At 41.0% G+C, this 16,915-nt stretch overlaps 1 protein-coding gene across 2 annotated transcripts in view; it reads right to left on the bottom strand.

Annotated features, from left to right (window-relative positions):
* macrod1 (mono-ADP ribosylhydrolase 1) overlaps positions 1–16,098 on the bottom strand; it is a 142,476-nt gene extending 126,378 nt beyond the window's left edge. Inside the window, exons 1-3 of one of the 2 annotated variants that reach the window (XM_063496297.1) lie at positions 15,493–16,098; positions 14,038–14,136; positions 12,738–12,845 (exon numbers count right to left, since the gene is read on the bottom strand). In XM_063496297.1, the coding sequence (XP_063352367.1) occupies positions 12,738–12,845; positions 14,038–14,136; positions 15,493–15,913 (628 nt within the window). In that variant the 5' untranslated portion in view covers positions 15,914–16,098. The remainder of the gene's footprint in view (positions 1–12,737; positions 12,846–14,037; positions 14,137–15,492) is intronic. The other variant, XM_063496290.1, reaches the window with a different exon arrangement.
* Between the last annotated feature and the right edge of the window lie 817 nt (positions 16,099–16,915).

Below are 16,915 nucleotides of genomic sequence, written 5' to 3'. Positions count from 1 at the left end.
AAACAAAAGTAACAAAAAGTCCAGATTAGACTTTACCGAGAAACATCGAAAAGAGTCTGCACAGTTCTGGGGGACAAAAATTCTTGGGGCAGATGAAACCAAGAACTACATGACTACATCACTACAAGGGGGTAGTTTTATGGCTGCCAGTGGAACCGGGTCAACACTGTTTATTGATGATGTGATCACTGTTAGAAACAGCAGGATGAACTCTGAAGTGTGTCGGGCTGTATGCTCTGCTTAGATTCAGGCAGTTGCTGCAAAACTGATCAGACAGCAAAGCCATCTCAATCCAAAAGAGCAGCTTTTCAGGTATTAAATGCAAAGCTGAATGCAGAGAGTCCCACATACAAGCAACTGATGGCAGCTGCGGTAAAGGTCTGGCAAAAGATCTAAAGAGAAGAAGCACAGCATCTGGTGGTGTCCATGGTTTCTAGACTTCAGACAGTCATTGACTGCAAAGGATTTTTAGCCAAGTAATAAAAACTTGGTTACAAATATTTAAAATCATTTTTGAGCCTCTTAAAATAGGGAACTGTGTATGAAAGCAGCAGTAATTCCTAAACAGTTAAATTAAAGCTCTGCACTTCAATCACATTTTGACTGTTTTAATTTAAAAGCCACTGTGATGGTGTACAAAGGCAAAACTACAAAAAAAAAATGTGTCTCTGTCCTGACGGGCCTAACTGTGTGTCTACGTTCTTCCTGCATTAGGTTTCAAACCCTTAATCTTAATCTTCCAATCAAATTAAAAACAAAGGCAAAATCCCCAGTCTGCTCACTTTTGACACAGACAATATTTACCTTAACAAACTCCAAGCAGCACACATCATTAATTGCTTCCCATTCACCACAGATACCATCAGCAGATCCACCCAAATCCCACTAGGAGCCCCAACTCTACAAAACAAACCAACACATTTGAATGCAGCACTTGCCTTGTTGACAGAAGCTCTGATGGGCCAAGTGCTGAGGATCAAGCTGACTCCTTTTCTCTTTTACTCCTTCATTCAGTCCATCTCTCTCCATCTCCCACATTGGCCCAATCAGGCTAATGAGGCTCACACTTCCTTCAACCCTTCCTGCTCGCTAAAGTGGCGATTGATTGGAGGGGTGGGAAAGCTTTTAACTAGGGAGGGGTGGGAGAGAAATAATTAGCACGAATGAGCTTTTTCTGCAAACTCCTTCAATTTGGCTTTTCTCTTTCGGTTTATTTACTGACCCAGACAACATTAGGGATTAACTCTCCAAGGGTATGTTAACTTCTCAATGTCAGGGTGTAAATCAGTTTGAGGCTATAAACTAAGGCCCATTTGTCTAGCGCCGATGTCTCACTCCTCTCAGGTCACAGCACTGCGATGATGCCCGAGTTCATGAGCGAAAGAAGGGGGAAGGGAAAGGATTAAAGCCTAACAAACCGAGCGCTGAAGTTTTTCCTTTCATCTTCCCACTCAAATTGAGACACAAACTGAACATTGCAGCATCCCGTGGAAACTGGGAGGCACTGAACCTTGAACACTCAAAATTTTGACTACACAGAGAGCATTAATGTCGCTGCCCGAATGACCAGTAAAGTGGTCTTTCTGGCAGTTGTACCGTTATTAACTCAGACAGATCTGGACTGGAAAAAACTAGAGCAGCAGCACTGTCTAAATCCACGCTGCAGCCAACGCACAGAGTCACTGCAGCCTCCAAACTTGACCCATGGCAAAGACACAGATACAAAAGGACAGAGTGGACGTAACGCAACTTCAGTGTTGTGCTTAAAGTGGGAGACACAAATAGAGATTTAAGTAAGGAGCTGAAAAAAAAGAGAAGAGACTTGAAAAGGCAAGCAGAAATCTGTAGCTAAACATAAAACAAAATGTCAGCCGTGATCACTTTAACTACCTTTTTTTTAATGAGTTTGAAGAACACACACTCTGATTACTCTCAGTGGTAGACTTCAGATCATCTAAAGCCTTAAAAGATATTAAACACACCCCCAATCATTTAAGTTCTTGTAGCATAAAAAATGAGGCACTTAGGCAGCCTAATAGTAATTTTCCATTCATTTGATATGTCTTTAACTCATATGGAGGGTTTTCTTGAAAACCCTTGAAACACAAACACAGAGCGCTGAGATATAAGCTCCCATTAGAAACACACCAGGCTAACTATGGCACATCTCCTTAGCGACAATTAAGTTTATTTAGCACAAGGAGGTCTATAAAAAAGCCAATCCTTTTTTACAGAGATAAATAAAATCCAGTGTTCTTCAAAAAAAAAAAAAACCTCTAAATGAGAGGACAGTTATGATTTAGACAGCAACTGGCTTCATGTTAAATGCAGTCATCTCAGGTTTTAGATCAGCGCGTCACTGCTCTCATCGATTGTGATTCAAATATAAAAACCCAGTGGCACGGCCTAATGTTTAAATCCATCTTAAAGCATTTACAAGCTAAAAATATGTCCACCAAATGCATGGTATCATTTTTACTACAGGTTGGAGCCTGTACGGCATTTATGAGTCGATTAACATAAAAGTTAACCAGCAAATATTCACATCTGCTGAATCAATTTATTACCTGTGTAATCTTTTCATGCAAAAAATGAAAAAAAAAAGAGAGTGTCTTGTTTGAGGCATTAAAATGTGGCGCTTTCCTGCTTTTGTCTCAGTCATATTAAATTAAATATCTGAGGTCCCTGTCGTATAGATTAAAAATAGCAATATGAGTCTATTTCTCTTAACATCAGCTTCTCAGCTCTTTCACTGTTCATCAGATCAAGGACAATGGGCTTTTGATTTTTTAAACTCAACTAAACACAGCCTTACTTTTCAGTTTGAACTGACATCAAATGTGTTTACTTCAAAAAGAGTCTTTTTTTTTACAGTTATGATGTTTATTTCCTTCACAAGTTTAAATTACATTTAGAGTGCTATTAAAAAGGTCTTCAAACGTATTTTCTGTGGAGACCCTGTGATGCCCACATTGTGTCCTTACTGCTGTCTTGAAGTTCACAGACAGGCTCTTCACTTATGGTGTTACTGTCAAACTGAAATGTGCGGGCGGACTGTGATTACATCTCTAAGGAGTTGACCCGACACCGATTATCGGCTGTGTCACAGTAACTCCAACGCTGAAGAACATTTTACTGTGAAGGTGTTAAATCTAGTTTTTGGGAGAAGAAGCCAATTTGAAACCCTGAAATTTCAGCTCTCCAATTTCTCCTGCGCCTCACTTGATCTTCATGTGTTCTCTTAAAGGAGCTCGCTGAGGAAAACACTTACTGTCTCACCTTTTGGGCCGCCTGTTTGGAACAAGCACCAGTGGTAGAGTGCATTTGTTCAAGTACAGTTTCGAGGTACTTATGCATTTAATGACTATTTACATTTTATAATTTTACTCAACTACATTTCAATCTTTTCCCTGCAGTACATTAATTTGACAGCTGGAATCACTAGTTACTAAAAATCTGATCAACTTAAAAATGTTTTTAAAATTTGCAACATTTCAAAGCTGATTAACATAAATCAATAAGAGGCAGCATTAATCCAGCATTACATACCAATATAACACAATAATAAGGGCATCCCTGCTGCTTACTGCTGTTACTTTTGATATTTCAAGACGGCGCTGATGATACTTCTGCATCTGACGTATTAATCCATTATGAAAATAACTTGATCATTTGTCAGTTCGGTAGTGGTCTAAATCAATTACAGTTGCTCTACCCTACAGAGGAATAAAACAAACAAAGCAAAATGTACTTCTGCTCTGTAATAGTAGTACTTTGGATGATGGGTAAACATTGCATCAGGCCCGTCTTTGACCCTGCCGATCACCACCGCTGCCTGAACTCACTTCATGCAGCTCAATCTTACTCTGATGGATTTTCTCTTTTATTGGTTTTTTGTACAGTAAATCCTCTTTACAGTAAAAAAAACAGAAAAGAGCAGGTTATGTCTCCATTTGGCAGAGTCTGCACAATGCTCGCCACAGTGATCCCGGTTTAGTAGCTGGTAGAAAGAGGAGGGGGACCGCGTGTCATTACTAAGTTTTGACAGCACATCATTTTTGCTCTCAATCTGAAACTACACCAGCGATGGCAATTTGACTCTGTAGTGCTTTTGTATACAGATAGTTGACAGGCACATTGTAAGAGCGCGTCCATTAGCGGTGCTTCACAAAACAGCCAGCGCAGTGGGGATACTGCTATAGGAACTGGAGCTAAATAAGTACAGTTACTACAGCAGGGAGAAACAGTGCATTTCATGAGGGATCTGCTCTGCTTCACAAGAGCGGCATATGGACTCGTTTTACTGTTAGAGTAAACAGCACAACTCTGGCTTAGTTTTCACAGATGCAAGCAAGCTGAAGGCAAGGAGAAGAGTTTTCATTGGTTCTCAATTGAAATCCTAATCATCAAAACACACGGTACATTTATAATTTTGCAGCATCTGATTTCCATCTTTCCTAAAGCATACACGCATGAAATATTTGTCAGCAACAGCAAACTTAGTGTGACATTTTGCATCTTGTAATATGAGCCTGTCCTAACAGAACCTGACAAGTGCTCTGGGGTAGATATATGGTAACTGCGGCAAACAGAGAACGCTGTGGGGCCTAAGAGACCTCAGCAGCACGACTAGGTCCATTCTGGGATTTCCATCAATCCCCCCCCCCCCCCCCCCCCCCCCCTCACACCCCTGCTACTACCAGAGAGGTCGGGTGGATCACAACAAGCTGCCTCCCTAGAGTAAAACGTGTGACTTGGTGACTAACTGGCAGACGTCGAAGGGTGTCTATGAAGCCTTGAAAACATTAATTCCTCTTGCTTAAAAAAATAAAATAAAATTACTACAACTGGCTACAACTTGATTATCCTCTAATAACAGCTACACTATGTACATACTTAAAACAAACACACTATTACCAGCTTAAGCACCAGAAGCTGGACCGGATACAGTAGATCAGTAAAAAAAAAAAAAAAAACGACAACAAAAAAAAAAAACAACTTAATCCTTGGCCTGATGCTGGAAAATCCCTCATAAAGTGGTTAAGCATGCAAGATTCCCACTGAATGTCCCCCATCACTCTAGTCAAATGAGGAAAATGCAGCTCAGGTGAAATCTAAGTAATAATTTTAGCTGCTCTGAAGCAATTTAGAACAACGTCAGGCCTGACAATCTCCCATACACACTCCGGCAGCGTGGAAAAAAACGGCGACGTCTGCCAGGCTGATTCTGGCGCTAAGCACGGCACTAAGCCCCATTGACAAAGCCAGCTAAGAATCAGTGAAGCCTTGCAGAAGGAGTGTGACGCTGTGCCGCTGTAGGGTAATGCTCTTGTAAGGGGCTCTACCTGCAGAGCCAAGGGTTCGCCTGTTTTATCCTCTTAAAAATCACCAAACAGGATCAGAGAGTACATCCCTCTCACCTTTTTCCTCCAGTTGTTCTAGTCGATGTCCTGCTGCTTGTCCGTCCGTCTGGGTCCGCTCATCCATAACTCCCCAACACCCCCAATAACTTCATCCTCTATAACCCATAGGCCCCCACAACCCTGCTACTGCTACAGGACATCATCAAGCATGGAGTTCTCTGGAATCAATAAAAGATGCCCCAACGCTGACTTGAATTTATATTTCAATCGAAGGAAGCATCCAAGCTCAAAAAAACACTTTTGTTTAATTATTAATGCTCCCACCATGCATCCACCCGCATACACAATGTAATAATAAAAGATTAAGCTGATCTTGTGAGGCTTCTGCTGTATCACTTCTGTTTACGGCCCAATTCAAAATTACCCACCGTTATAGAAAAAAAGCATTAATAGCCATTTACAGTGTTTGTGTCTGCTCACTCGAGCTCTATAGTCTACATCATGAGCAGCAACCAGATCTTATATTACAAAGTTTTTGCAGTGCCACCAAGCAGAGCAAGCCTTTAAATATGGATCATCTTCACTAACAACAACAACAACAACAGAAAAAAAAGAGCTGTGGCTGCAAGAAACAATTACATTCATTGTTTATTAATGAAGTGATTATTTTCTCGATTAACAGAACAAGCATTTAATCATTTAAGACCAGGGTTCTCAAAGTGGGGCCTGCAGGCCGAGAGCAGAAACATTTTATTCAGGCCGTGAGAGCAACACTGAAAGAATGCACTGTGGTACGTTTCATTAATCCACGGCTCATGTTAAACTGTAATATAGCCCGCACAGATTGAGACCAAGGGAGCATTTTTCTTCCGTTTCAACTCTTTAGTCCCGCCCTCATAGCAGACTAAACCTCCCCGAGTCTGATAAATGCAGCTGGTGTTAAAAAAAATAAAAGAACAGCCAATCCCATTAATACATAAAAAGATATATACAAACCAGCGCAACTAATGTCATTGTCTTATTATTTTTACCAAATCATAATAATATATCTGAGACATTCACTAAATGTACAAAGGCTAGAGCAGAGGTGTCAAACATAAGGCCCAGGGGCCAGAATCGGCTCGGTGCAGCCTCCAACCCGACCCACTGGACGACTTTGGAAAATGTGAGAGAACAGATTTTGGACTTTTAACTGAATTTTAACAGCTTTCACTCCTAAAACACATCTCAATCAGCCATTTACACTGCACGAAAGTAATTCAGGATTAGATTATGAATTAAATGACAGAAAAGTTCCTGTTTTTCATGTCCTACTTGAGAAAGGTATTTTTTTTAACAATGTGTACACAGCATTTTCTGTGACTTAGTAAAAGCCTTCTGTTTTATAATTAGAGGACATTATGGGAAATGAGTCCACCAGAACTTTTCTGTAATTTTACACATTTATTTCTTAAAATTCAAGCCCAAAGAGTCACGCTGACAGATTTCTTTCATTTACTACAGGAGCATGTTTTTGTTACACTGCTTTTATATATATTCAAAGTATCCCAGGGATTAAATATGTAGTTAAACTTGACTTCAGGTCTAAGTGGGCTGTATATGGCCTGTAATGTGAAAGTGTGAGTTTGACATCCCTGGGCTGGTGGAACACTGTTTGGCAGAGACGTGAAAAAATCATTTCAAAAGAAATTCTAATAGACTCAAAGCTTCTTCTGTTCAGTTTGTATGAGCAACAAAATAAGCAAGCATTAATGAATGTCAGTTTTTTTGAAAAGCTAAACAGAAAAAAGGAAAAACACAGACAAATAACATATACGCGGAAAGACAAACACATCTGAAAGGGCTTGGGGAAGCTTTTCAAACTATTTAAAGACCTAACAGAAAGTCGGCCTGAATAGTTGTTTGTCGTGAGCCATGCAGTTTTTGTTTGACTGTATTTTTTGTACTGAATGGAGGGTTTTTTTGGTCTCAATTTGAGCATTTTGTTTGCTTTTCCTGCCCTTTTATTTCCTTCTAGAGAATAATTTTTTGAGAAGATTGACTGTTATGTGTTAAATGGTCTATTAAAAAATAAATAGATTTATTTTTTTTAAACTGGTCACTTTTTTCCTATTCGGCACTCAGACTGAGTCACTCTAGAGTTTAGGCTACAAGAAAAAAGCAAAGAGTAAAAAAATACTCATCATCTCATCACTGTTGCATCTTTTTACAAGCCATAGCAAGACCCTTAATTTCCTTGTTTTTTGCCAAACAAATGGTCCAGAAGCTGAAGACGGCTGAAAACTGACTATTAAATGTGACAAAGAAAATCAGAATTTAGAGCAGCTTTTAATTCTGTTGATTGACTAATTACCAGGAAAGATGCCACTGGGAGAAAAATCTGCATAATGCCTGAATATTTTTAAAGCTGAAATCAATTCATTAATCCTCAAGCATTTTGAAAACCAACGCTTCAGTGGGCTTTTGAGCAAAAAAGCCTCATGTGCTTTTTCCACCTTCGCCAGTGTGACGATTCGTCCTATATTCGTGCGACTGTGTACCTAAACAGGGATGCATCTCTTCTGTGAAAACAGAATACTGAAACTGTACTCACTAAAGCTGATTTGACTTTGAGCTGAGTCTCCTTCTGACCTTTGTATCGACTGCACACCTAAACCGTTATTATTATTCCCGAGGAGTTAAGCTTCAGGCTTTGATCAGCATCTCAAGTTAACGCTATGAATATCTCTGTTTTCCCTGACGGTCTACAATTACTCATGAAAGGCTTTTAATCTCCCAGCTTTTCTCAAGAAATGTTTGTTCATCAGTCCGATCACACTTTTTATTTCAAAAAGCTGATGTTGCGCTGACGGTAACGTGACGGTTTGGGGTGGAAATCCTAGGTGACCTCAAGAGTTGGTGCCTTTCACCTGTCTAATGCCTGACCTTTTGTCCCTCACTGTCTGTCACAACACCACCCCTGCTCCTTTATCCATCCATCCATCTCCCTTTCTAGGTTTCTTATCCAGGGGGATGTTACAAGTCCAGTCTATACATACAGACTCTCTCTTCCTCCATCTTGTCGGTCACCTGGGGGCCGAGAAAACTATTGGCTCTAATCTTGTATCTCTCAGCTTTAGCCACAGTGGGTGGGTTAGCAGCGCCAACCAACAGCTTTATCTCTGACCAGCAGAGGAAAACCTGGGAGACCCTATCTCATCCACCCAAACACACACAGGCACACACATGCACATGACAGGATACCTGCTCACATATCAAACCACTCATAGACACATCGCATCAAACACGCACACACAGTTAGAGCCGGGTTCATGTGTGCTCCTGGCAAAAGCAGGGGAACACATGCAGACTTACATATATGTAGTCTTAACAGCACATCTAAATAAGGGTGTAAAGGTGTGACGCACACACACACACACACACACAAAGACTCCTGGCAAGCAGAAATTGTGACGAAGACAAGTGGTTCAGCTGTGAAGACTGAGATAGGACCGGAATATTCTTTATCTCTTGACGGTGCACGGCTTAATTTTAGGGACAGTTTTTTATAGTCTAGCCTGAAAGATTTATCAGCCGACTCTGCTGCTGCATTTACTTTAACGCACCGAATTAGCTCCGCGGAAAAAAAAAAAAAGGACATCACACAAAAATACTGAGAGAACTTATCGGTTCAGTTTTTAAATCTTTTTCAATTAAATTTCATTCTGCGCAGTGAAGACGGTGGGCCAAAATAAATGGCATTTAATGTCAAACACAATAAACACTACGGGGGCTAAAAGTAAGTGTTGAAATGGAAATGAAGAATAAAACTTTTGCAGGGCAAAAATGCAGCTCAGTAGAGCTCAACAAATTTGCATTTAATCAATTTGAAAAAAGGTTTTAATGCAAAGTTAGTTGCTGCGTAGCAGCACACACACACTCCAAGAACGCATCACTCCAACGACATTTCATTGTGCAATCCATCTTAATCAGCTAGCCCATCAGAGACAATATATCCTCCCCTCCATCTCCCTACCCTTCTCCGGACGGAGTGATTGAGGGGTGTAAAGAGGAGGATGTTTCTGCCCACGTCTCCTCCCCCAGTATGCCCCCCACCACCACCACCCGGACGGCTCTTAAGTGCTTGTGGGTTTTTATGTTTGTAGTGTTTTATAGGAGTGGGCAGAAGCCAGGAGCAGTAAAAGTGTGGAAAGAAGGAGGGGGGGAGGGATAGGAGGAGGGAAGGAGGAGTGGAGAGTTACTGTAAATCCAATCTTTATTGAGAGAGACACAAACGACAACCAGCGCCCACCCTGCAACGCCCTGTTTACCTGATCAACGAGTGCTGATTGAGGAAAGGAGAGAAGGAAGGGAGGGAATGAAACAAGATAAGGGAGCACGTGAAGTTCAAACCTGTTAATTTACCCGTCCCTATGCATTCGTGTACACAAGTGTCTCTCTTCATGCATATATATGTGTGTGTGTGTTTGAGTGTCTAATCAATTGCTAACCACCAGCCAGGCCTGGAGGCCCCCACCCTCCCGACCTACCTACCAGCCTGCCAGTATAGCATATAATTGGCCACAGTTGGCTTCAATTGAATGTTTGCTGCCTTAGGGGCCAAATGATGCTTCAAGGCCTTTCAAAGCAGCCACAGAAAATCCACAACACTCCCCTCCACATGTCAAAAACCGCACGCTCTGGTTTCTGATGTCAGAGCTTTGCGGAAAGTTTGCAATTTAAAAAATGAGCGTAATTAACTTGCTCGATGTCTGCTCGCTGTTTCCTTTTATTTTAATGTCATATTTCTTTAAGTGCGACTGGCATCACTCAAAGCCTCTTAGTCAATCAGTTAGTCACTGAGAGAAAAGGTCAGCAGCTTAGTCAACAAAATGACCACGGAGACAGTCAGCTGGGCAGCCAATCAGTCAGGCAGAAAGGATGATCGGACTCTGCCGCCCAAAGCTCCTTTGAGGGTACCCTGTACCTGCTTGTTGCCATGGCAATGCAGTCTGAGATTTAAATACTAGCCTGTGTCCTCTCCCTGTGTCTCTTTCATCTTCTTCTTTTCACTCCTCCAGACTCCCCTCTTGCTTTTTGTCACTCAGTGTGCTGACTCTCTCACGCTCCATCTCTCAGTCATGTTTCCTCTGGCATTGCTGAGGTTTTTCTTCGTCACCTTGCCTCGTCCTCTCCGCTAAATGACACTTTACTAGCTGTTTCCTCTTGTTAATTCTGTGCTACTTTGCATCCCACGACTCTGTAAAAGCTCTTGTAAAATACAAAGTCGCCTCTCCAGAAACACAGAGACGGTACTTACTGTATACACACATAATTACTGAAACATTTGTAGACAGATGCATGTATAATTACTTGCAAGCACACACAAACAGAAGCAGTCACACTGTGAACTATGAGAGTCAACGATCAAAATATTCACTGGATGCTGGCACAGCGCGCACCTGCTGACAGTCAGCTGCCAGTGAAAATCTATCATTTTCTGCTAAAGCCTCATCATCAAGCATCATTTAGGCATGCTGGCCTGCCTCACTCTCCCCCGATGCATCACCAGTGCCAAGACACCGATTAAATTTCCCCCACATGCCCAAACAGCCTTGTGGGAAAAAGAAAGTCTCGAATGGATCAAGTGGCTTCTGGCTCCATCTAATGGTCACTACAATCTAAAACCTGAGAACAACAAGTGATGGGAGGACATGAGTAATGTGACCAAAAAAGGTTTTAAGAGTTTGATATACATTCACTGGACCCTTGATTAGGTACACCTGGCTAGTACTGAATTGGACCCCCTTTTGTCTTCAGAACTGTGTTAATTCCTCATGGCATAGATTTATCAAGGTGCTGGAAGCATTCATCAGAGGTGCTCAGTTGGCACTAATGGACCCAACATTTGCCAAAAAAATATCCTCCACACCATTATACCGCCACCAGCAGCCTGAACTGAACTACAACACAGACAAGATCCATGGTTTCCTATCGTCTGCACCAAATTCTGAACCTACCATCTGAATGTCAGAGCATAAATGGAGACTCATCGGACAAGGCGACAGTTTCCAAATTTTTATTATCCTATTTTAGTGAACCTGTATGAATCATAGCCTCAGTTTCAGTTCTGAGCTGACAGGAATGGCGGGAATGAGGTACTCTCATGGTCCAAACTTCAGTTTTAACTTCTCGACCATGCCTAAATGCATTGGATTTCTGTCATATGTGTCGGCTGATTAGATATAGCTTAAATATTATTTATAATTCAATATTTGTAAGTAGTTTTGGAATTAAGACATTTGTCTCTTCTGTTCCAGAGCTAGTCCGTTTTTAAATAAATTTAATATTAAATAGAATTTTAAAAAACAAATTTAGCAAATGGCTTAAAAATCATTTGGTTAACAGCATTACCGTTTTCAGAGTGGTTTTTAAGTTTTGTTTTGCATTTATTGTCTGTTTTATATTTTTATTTATTCAGCCTCTTGTTCCAGTAACTCAGACATTTCAGACTCTCCCAGCTCTTCATCGTACTATTGCTGAACATTTACCCAAAGCAAAACTGATCTGACGCAGCAGATAAACATCAGCCACTGCCATGGGTAAATGTCAACCTTTTTGCTCATAGGCCAACTGCAGCCAGCAAGGCCATTTCCGATGTCCAGCAGATGCATGCATTATATCAACAGTTGGAGTCGAAAATAATCACTTTCTGCAGTGCACAGACATTAAAAGATACAGTGTTCTTAAACCAAACAGCTGGGGGATACTACATAAACAAACAAAGCATATGGGGTACCACGATGAATTTCACATATATCAAAGCAGTCTGTCCATAATTCTTCCAGCATGGAGACTTCAGACGAATACTAGCTCTGCTTTTGTGTTTCTTTGTCTACTTTTAAAGTTTCCAGGGAGCGACTCAGCAAATCTTCTGATTCTCAGCCGTTCTGTTGTTCTTTTATTCTTTTATTCTTTTGTACTCCACTTTAAAGAAAACTTCACAGTAGGATTCTTAACCATATAAAGCCCTGTAGCTGTATCTCCCACACACTGAGAAAACATAATACCCATAATCACAGCGCGAACCTCCCTCACAGGTGTTCCTTGCTAAATGTATGCACATCAATGCACAAACGGATTGGAGGCGGCACTCAGTTTGGCACCAAGCTTTTAAAAACATAATCCTTTCTCATGTTTCCCTCTGACTGACTCTTCTTCACATTATTACTTTTCCAGAGGTTTCATCTGTACACCACTGCGAGCCATTATTTTTAGTCAAATGACAGCAAAATAAAATTAAGCTTCATCAATTTATTTTTAATTACATTTGATTTTGCCCTGTGTGAAAATAGACAACTTCACAAAGGTTTAAACATAGACACACACACATACCTGCATTGACTATGGCGTCTATCTCAAGCTTGGTGATGTCGCCGTTATAAAGGGAAATCTTCTGGTCCAATTTTTCATTCCTCTTGTAGTCAGTTGGCTGCGAACCACCTGATAATGAGAGACACAAACAGCCTCAGGACCAGGTTTGCTTACCTGATAAATCAGCACAAGGGATACATCTGTAGTTCAACGCATACAAAAAGCATCCTGTCCTAAACAATTCTTGGAAAAGGCTGCCACCATTTATAGAAGATCACAAGATGTGTATGTAATGAAATGATTTGCCAGGAACGCACTAAATCCTTAAGCGACTGTCAGAACTCGCACACTCCCTGCCAAGCATCTACAGTATGAGATACAGATTCATACAGGGATCTGTCATTTCATTGTTCAAGGCCTTTATATAGCAAAGTGAACCTAAAACAAACACACTGAAGTTTCCACAACCTTCATCAAAGCAAGTGTAGTGATCTGCAGTGACCCTTCAAATGTATGACCTCCATCCATCCATCCATGGAGATATCAAACAGAGATGCTCCAAGGCCTTCTCCCGTCAGGACATGCATGACATACCTCACCTAGAAGGTGATCAGGAGGCATCCTAGGGCAGATGCCCAAACTATCAAACAATCTGACTTAGCTATATTCAGTGTGAAACCCAGCCACCCTTCAGAGGAAAGTCACGGACAAGCTAATACTCTGCAATCTCACTCTCCCTCACTTGTGAGCAACATCCTGAGATATTTAAACTCCTCCATTGAGACAGCAACTCATCCCTGACCTGGAGTGAACACTCCACCCTTTCCCGGCTGAGGATCATGACCTCAGACTTCAAAATGCTGAGAGTCATTCTTGCTGCACACCACTCTAGTGCATATTGGAAATCACCACCTTAATTCATCATTCTAAATATACCTATATAATGTTAACTAATACAATATTGTGCACTGAAAGCTCTGCAGCTAATTCAAAACAAAATAGTTTTTCATTTCTAAAAACTTGACTCCGCCTGACAGCGTTTGAGTACACTGCCTATCATTGTCTCTTAAAAACCAGAGATGTGTGGGGCACCATTTTTTTTCACTCAGAAGAAAATATATTGATGCTTATAATCAGACTGCATTTTTTAGCAGCTGAATCTTATGCCTACCTTCACGGAGCAGCTACATATCCTTGGGTCTGTCCAGTATTAAAATAATTATAAATGATCTGAAACCTGACTCTTGGAAAACCTTACCACTACTATCACTCAACTCTTTGTGAACAGAATGGTAACTGTGACTGATGCTGAGGGTCTGACCTGCAGTGGGAGTCCACACTGAGATCTCATCCAGTGGCTTATAGCCAGTTGTCCTGTAGTACTGACGCCTGTCCTCCACGCTCAGAGACAGCAGGTAGACTGAGAGAAAAGTTAGATAAAGAGAACAGGCAGTAAGTCATCTGAAACATATAACATCAAATGTATTTGTCATTTGCACTTTGAGCAGACATCAACGAGTTTCTGACTGAATATTTGATCGCTCTTCTTGGCAGATTTTGAGAAAAACATTACTCCAGAAGGCTTTTGGCCTGTCCATGTAGGCAGTAGCAAATTTGGTGAGCACCCTCTAAGTCCATGACAATGTAAAACTCAGTCATGCTGGTGTTCCAGCAGTTTCCAGTTCATGACATGCTTGAGTCTTTATGACTCCTGGTTGTACCAAACCAATCTCCTCTCATCTGAGAGTGACAGTTTGGATCTTCTTCCAGACTTTGCAAAGGAGGTGACACATCCAGAAAACTTGTACTTGCATATAGTCGTTTGACTATGGAATCTGGAGTTGTTGAGAAATGGCTCCATTAAGCTTTGGCCTCAACCCAACTGAAATTGAAAATGATTTTTAGATAATGCTTCAATTCCAGCTCTATGACTGGAAACAATTGAATTTAAATGAACTCCAGTTAAGTGAACTGCCAAGAAGAGATGTCAGATATCTGGCTAGAATTATGCCAGATGCTTGCTGATGGCTACCAAAAGCATCTGTTCGAGTTATAACTTGCTAACAGACATTTAACCAAATATCAATGGGGCTGTATGTGTCCATTTTAGCCTGTATGTATACTTTTCACCCTGTGTAGATTAGAGAGAACCAAAAATCATTTCAAATTTGTGCATCCTATTCTTTAATTTATTTTTTTTAGTTATTAAAGATGTATGCTGTACAATCATTCCATCCAGGAAAAACAACAGTTAATAAAAAAATTAAAAAAAATAAATAAATAAAATTTAAAGCCCAAAATTACCATGACATTCATGCCCATGATGAGTGTATGTAAACTTCAGACCACAACCTTATGAAGGAAACTAAATAGTGCATGAAATTTTTCACAAGCTTACAACTTCAGGCAGCAGTAAGTCAGTTTCATTCCATAATTTATAATTTTATAACGTTACTGTATTTTTAATCATGTATTATTTAATTTACTAGTTAATTAAAAAATATTGGTGTGTTTTACATATTTATTATTTATTTATTTTTAATTTATTAATTCGATTTTTTTATATACAGTATAATGTGTATGAAATACATGTGTACTTTGAAACTTTCAGCTCTGATCTGTTACCACTACTGCTTTATCGGTACTGTTGATCCCTGTGACAACAGCTGAACAGGTTCTGGTGGTCACGTAACCGCACACACGCGTCAAAGGCCCTGCAGGTTAAGTGTTGTCAACTTAAATTAAAATCTTCGCCTCTGTCACCGAACTCTCTCACCCTTGGTTTTCTTCCAGTCTTCCTTATCAGAGTCGAGGTTAATTTTGAGGGCCATGGCGGTGAAAGCTCCGGTGTGGAGAGACTGGACCAGCACGGCTGTGCTCACTCCAAAGGCGGTACCGAGGGCAAACTTGCCCAGCCAGCCTCTGTTCACCTGGGGTAAGGAGGACTGGGTGCCTCGGCTGGACCGCCAAAGTGGTGTTGTCGTTGAGAACTTGTCAGTTCGGCGGACAGCGTTAATATGGCTGCGGGGAGCACTTGTTGCTGGCCTCCTTCCCATCTGGGGGATTCCAGGAGTTAAAATATGTTTGAACTTGACACCGACACTCTGAGTGTCAGCACTGACACGGGACAGAGGGCCGCCGGTGTAGTACGGGAGAGCCCCGATACGGGAAACTCGAGCTGATATTTGCAGTGCCATGTCTGAGGAAACTAACGGGTCGTGCTGCTACGGCTTTCCAGTTTGCAGTGTCGGCCACACGTCGTTGTTTCGTTTTCGTTATCAATACACCTCATAAACACTCATGTGCCATTTTTGTTTGGGAAGTTAAGATGGGACCGTACCATTTATGAGGGGAGCCTCCTAATTGCCGCCAAATAAGTACCTGTAAAAATGTGAGTTGTAATGTGGTTTTCAGTGGTGTCATTAAACAAGTTATGCTGTGACATGTGAAATAAGTAGGCTACACAGCTGAGGGTGTTTCTATTTACAAGTTCCCACCCAGCGAAAACCCCGACCCGAGTGGCAGAGTCGAAACCGTCAACCACAAGAGCGCGCTGCCTTCATGACTGTCGGAAACATTGACGTTACATGATAAGAACACGCTGGCCTGCTACAGCCCACAGAATAATGAATACGAATATGTATCTTAACAAGACGTTTCCAGAAAGTAGTCGTTTTGGATGCCGTAGCAGGACAACACAAATTAAAGCATCAACCCTACGCAATAATCTTGACTTAAAATCGACACTTTCGCCGATTCTCCAAAAGCCATCTAGCCCTGAAAGCAACATTAACTGTACGCTCGTACAGAAGAATATGTCCGTATTTGGTCTCCCTCTAGCGGATTCAAAAAAACAAAAGACAGTCTGTAGTCACAGCAAGCCTATCATTGTATAAAGGTATCTTCCCCATATTAAAAACAATGAACTCCTTATTATCTTTATGGATGTTAGACAGCAGACAATGAATTTTGGTTTTAAATGCGCCAATTTTTATTAGTAGTCGAGCATAAAAATGAAATTGTTTTGGTTTGTGTCTGATATGTCAATAAAAGGTGAAAGGGCTGCTACTAAAGTATAGAACTCATAACTCACACCCTCAAGTTACATTTTTGCTGATTACTCAACACACAAAAATAACATATTTATGCACACCCAAATTGTCATATATGTGTCACTCCCACAGTCTGTCAGTGAAAAA

Source organism: Pelmatolapia mariae, linkage group LG2, assembly GCF_036321145.2.
Source record: "Pelmatolapia mariae isolate MD_Pm_ZW linkage group LG2, Pm_UMD_F_2, whole genome shotgun sequence".
NCBI classification, from domain to species: domain Eukaryota; kingdom Metazoa; phylum Chordata; class Actinopteri; order Cichliformes; family Cichlidae; genus Pelmatolapia; species Pelmatolapia mariae.
The sequence above is the reverse complement of the archived record's forward strand: the minus strand, read 5'-3'. Positions and strand labels throughout refer to the sequence as shown.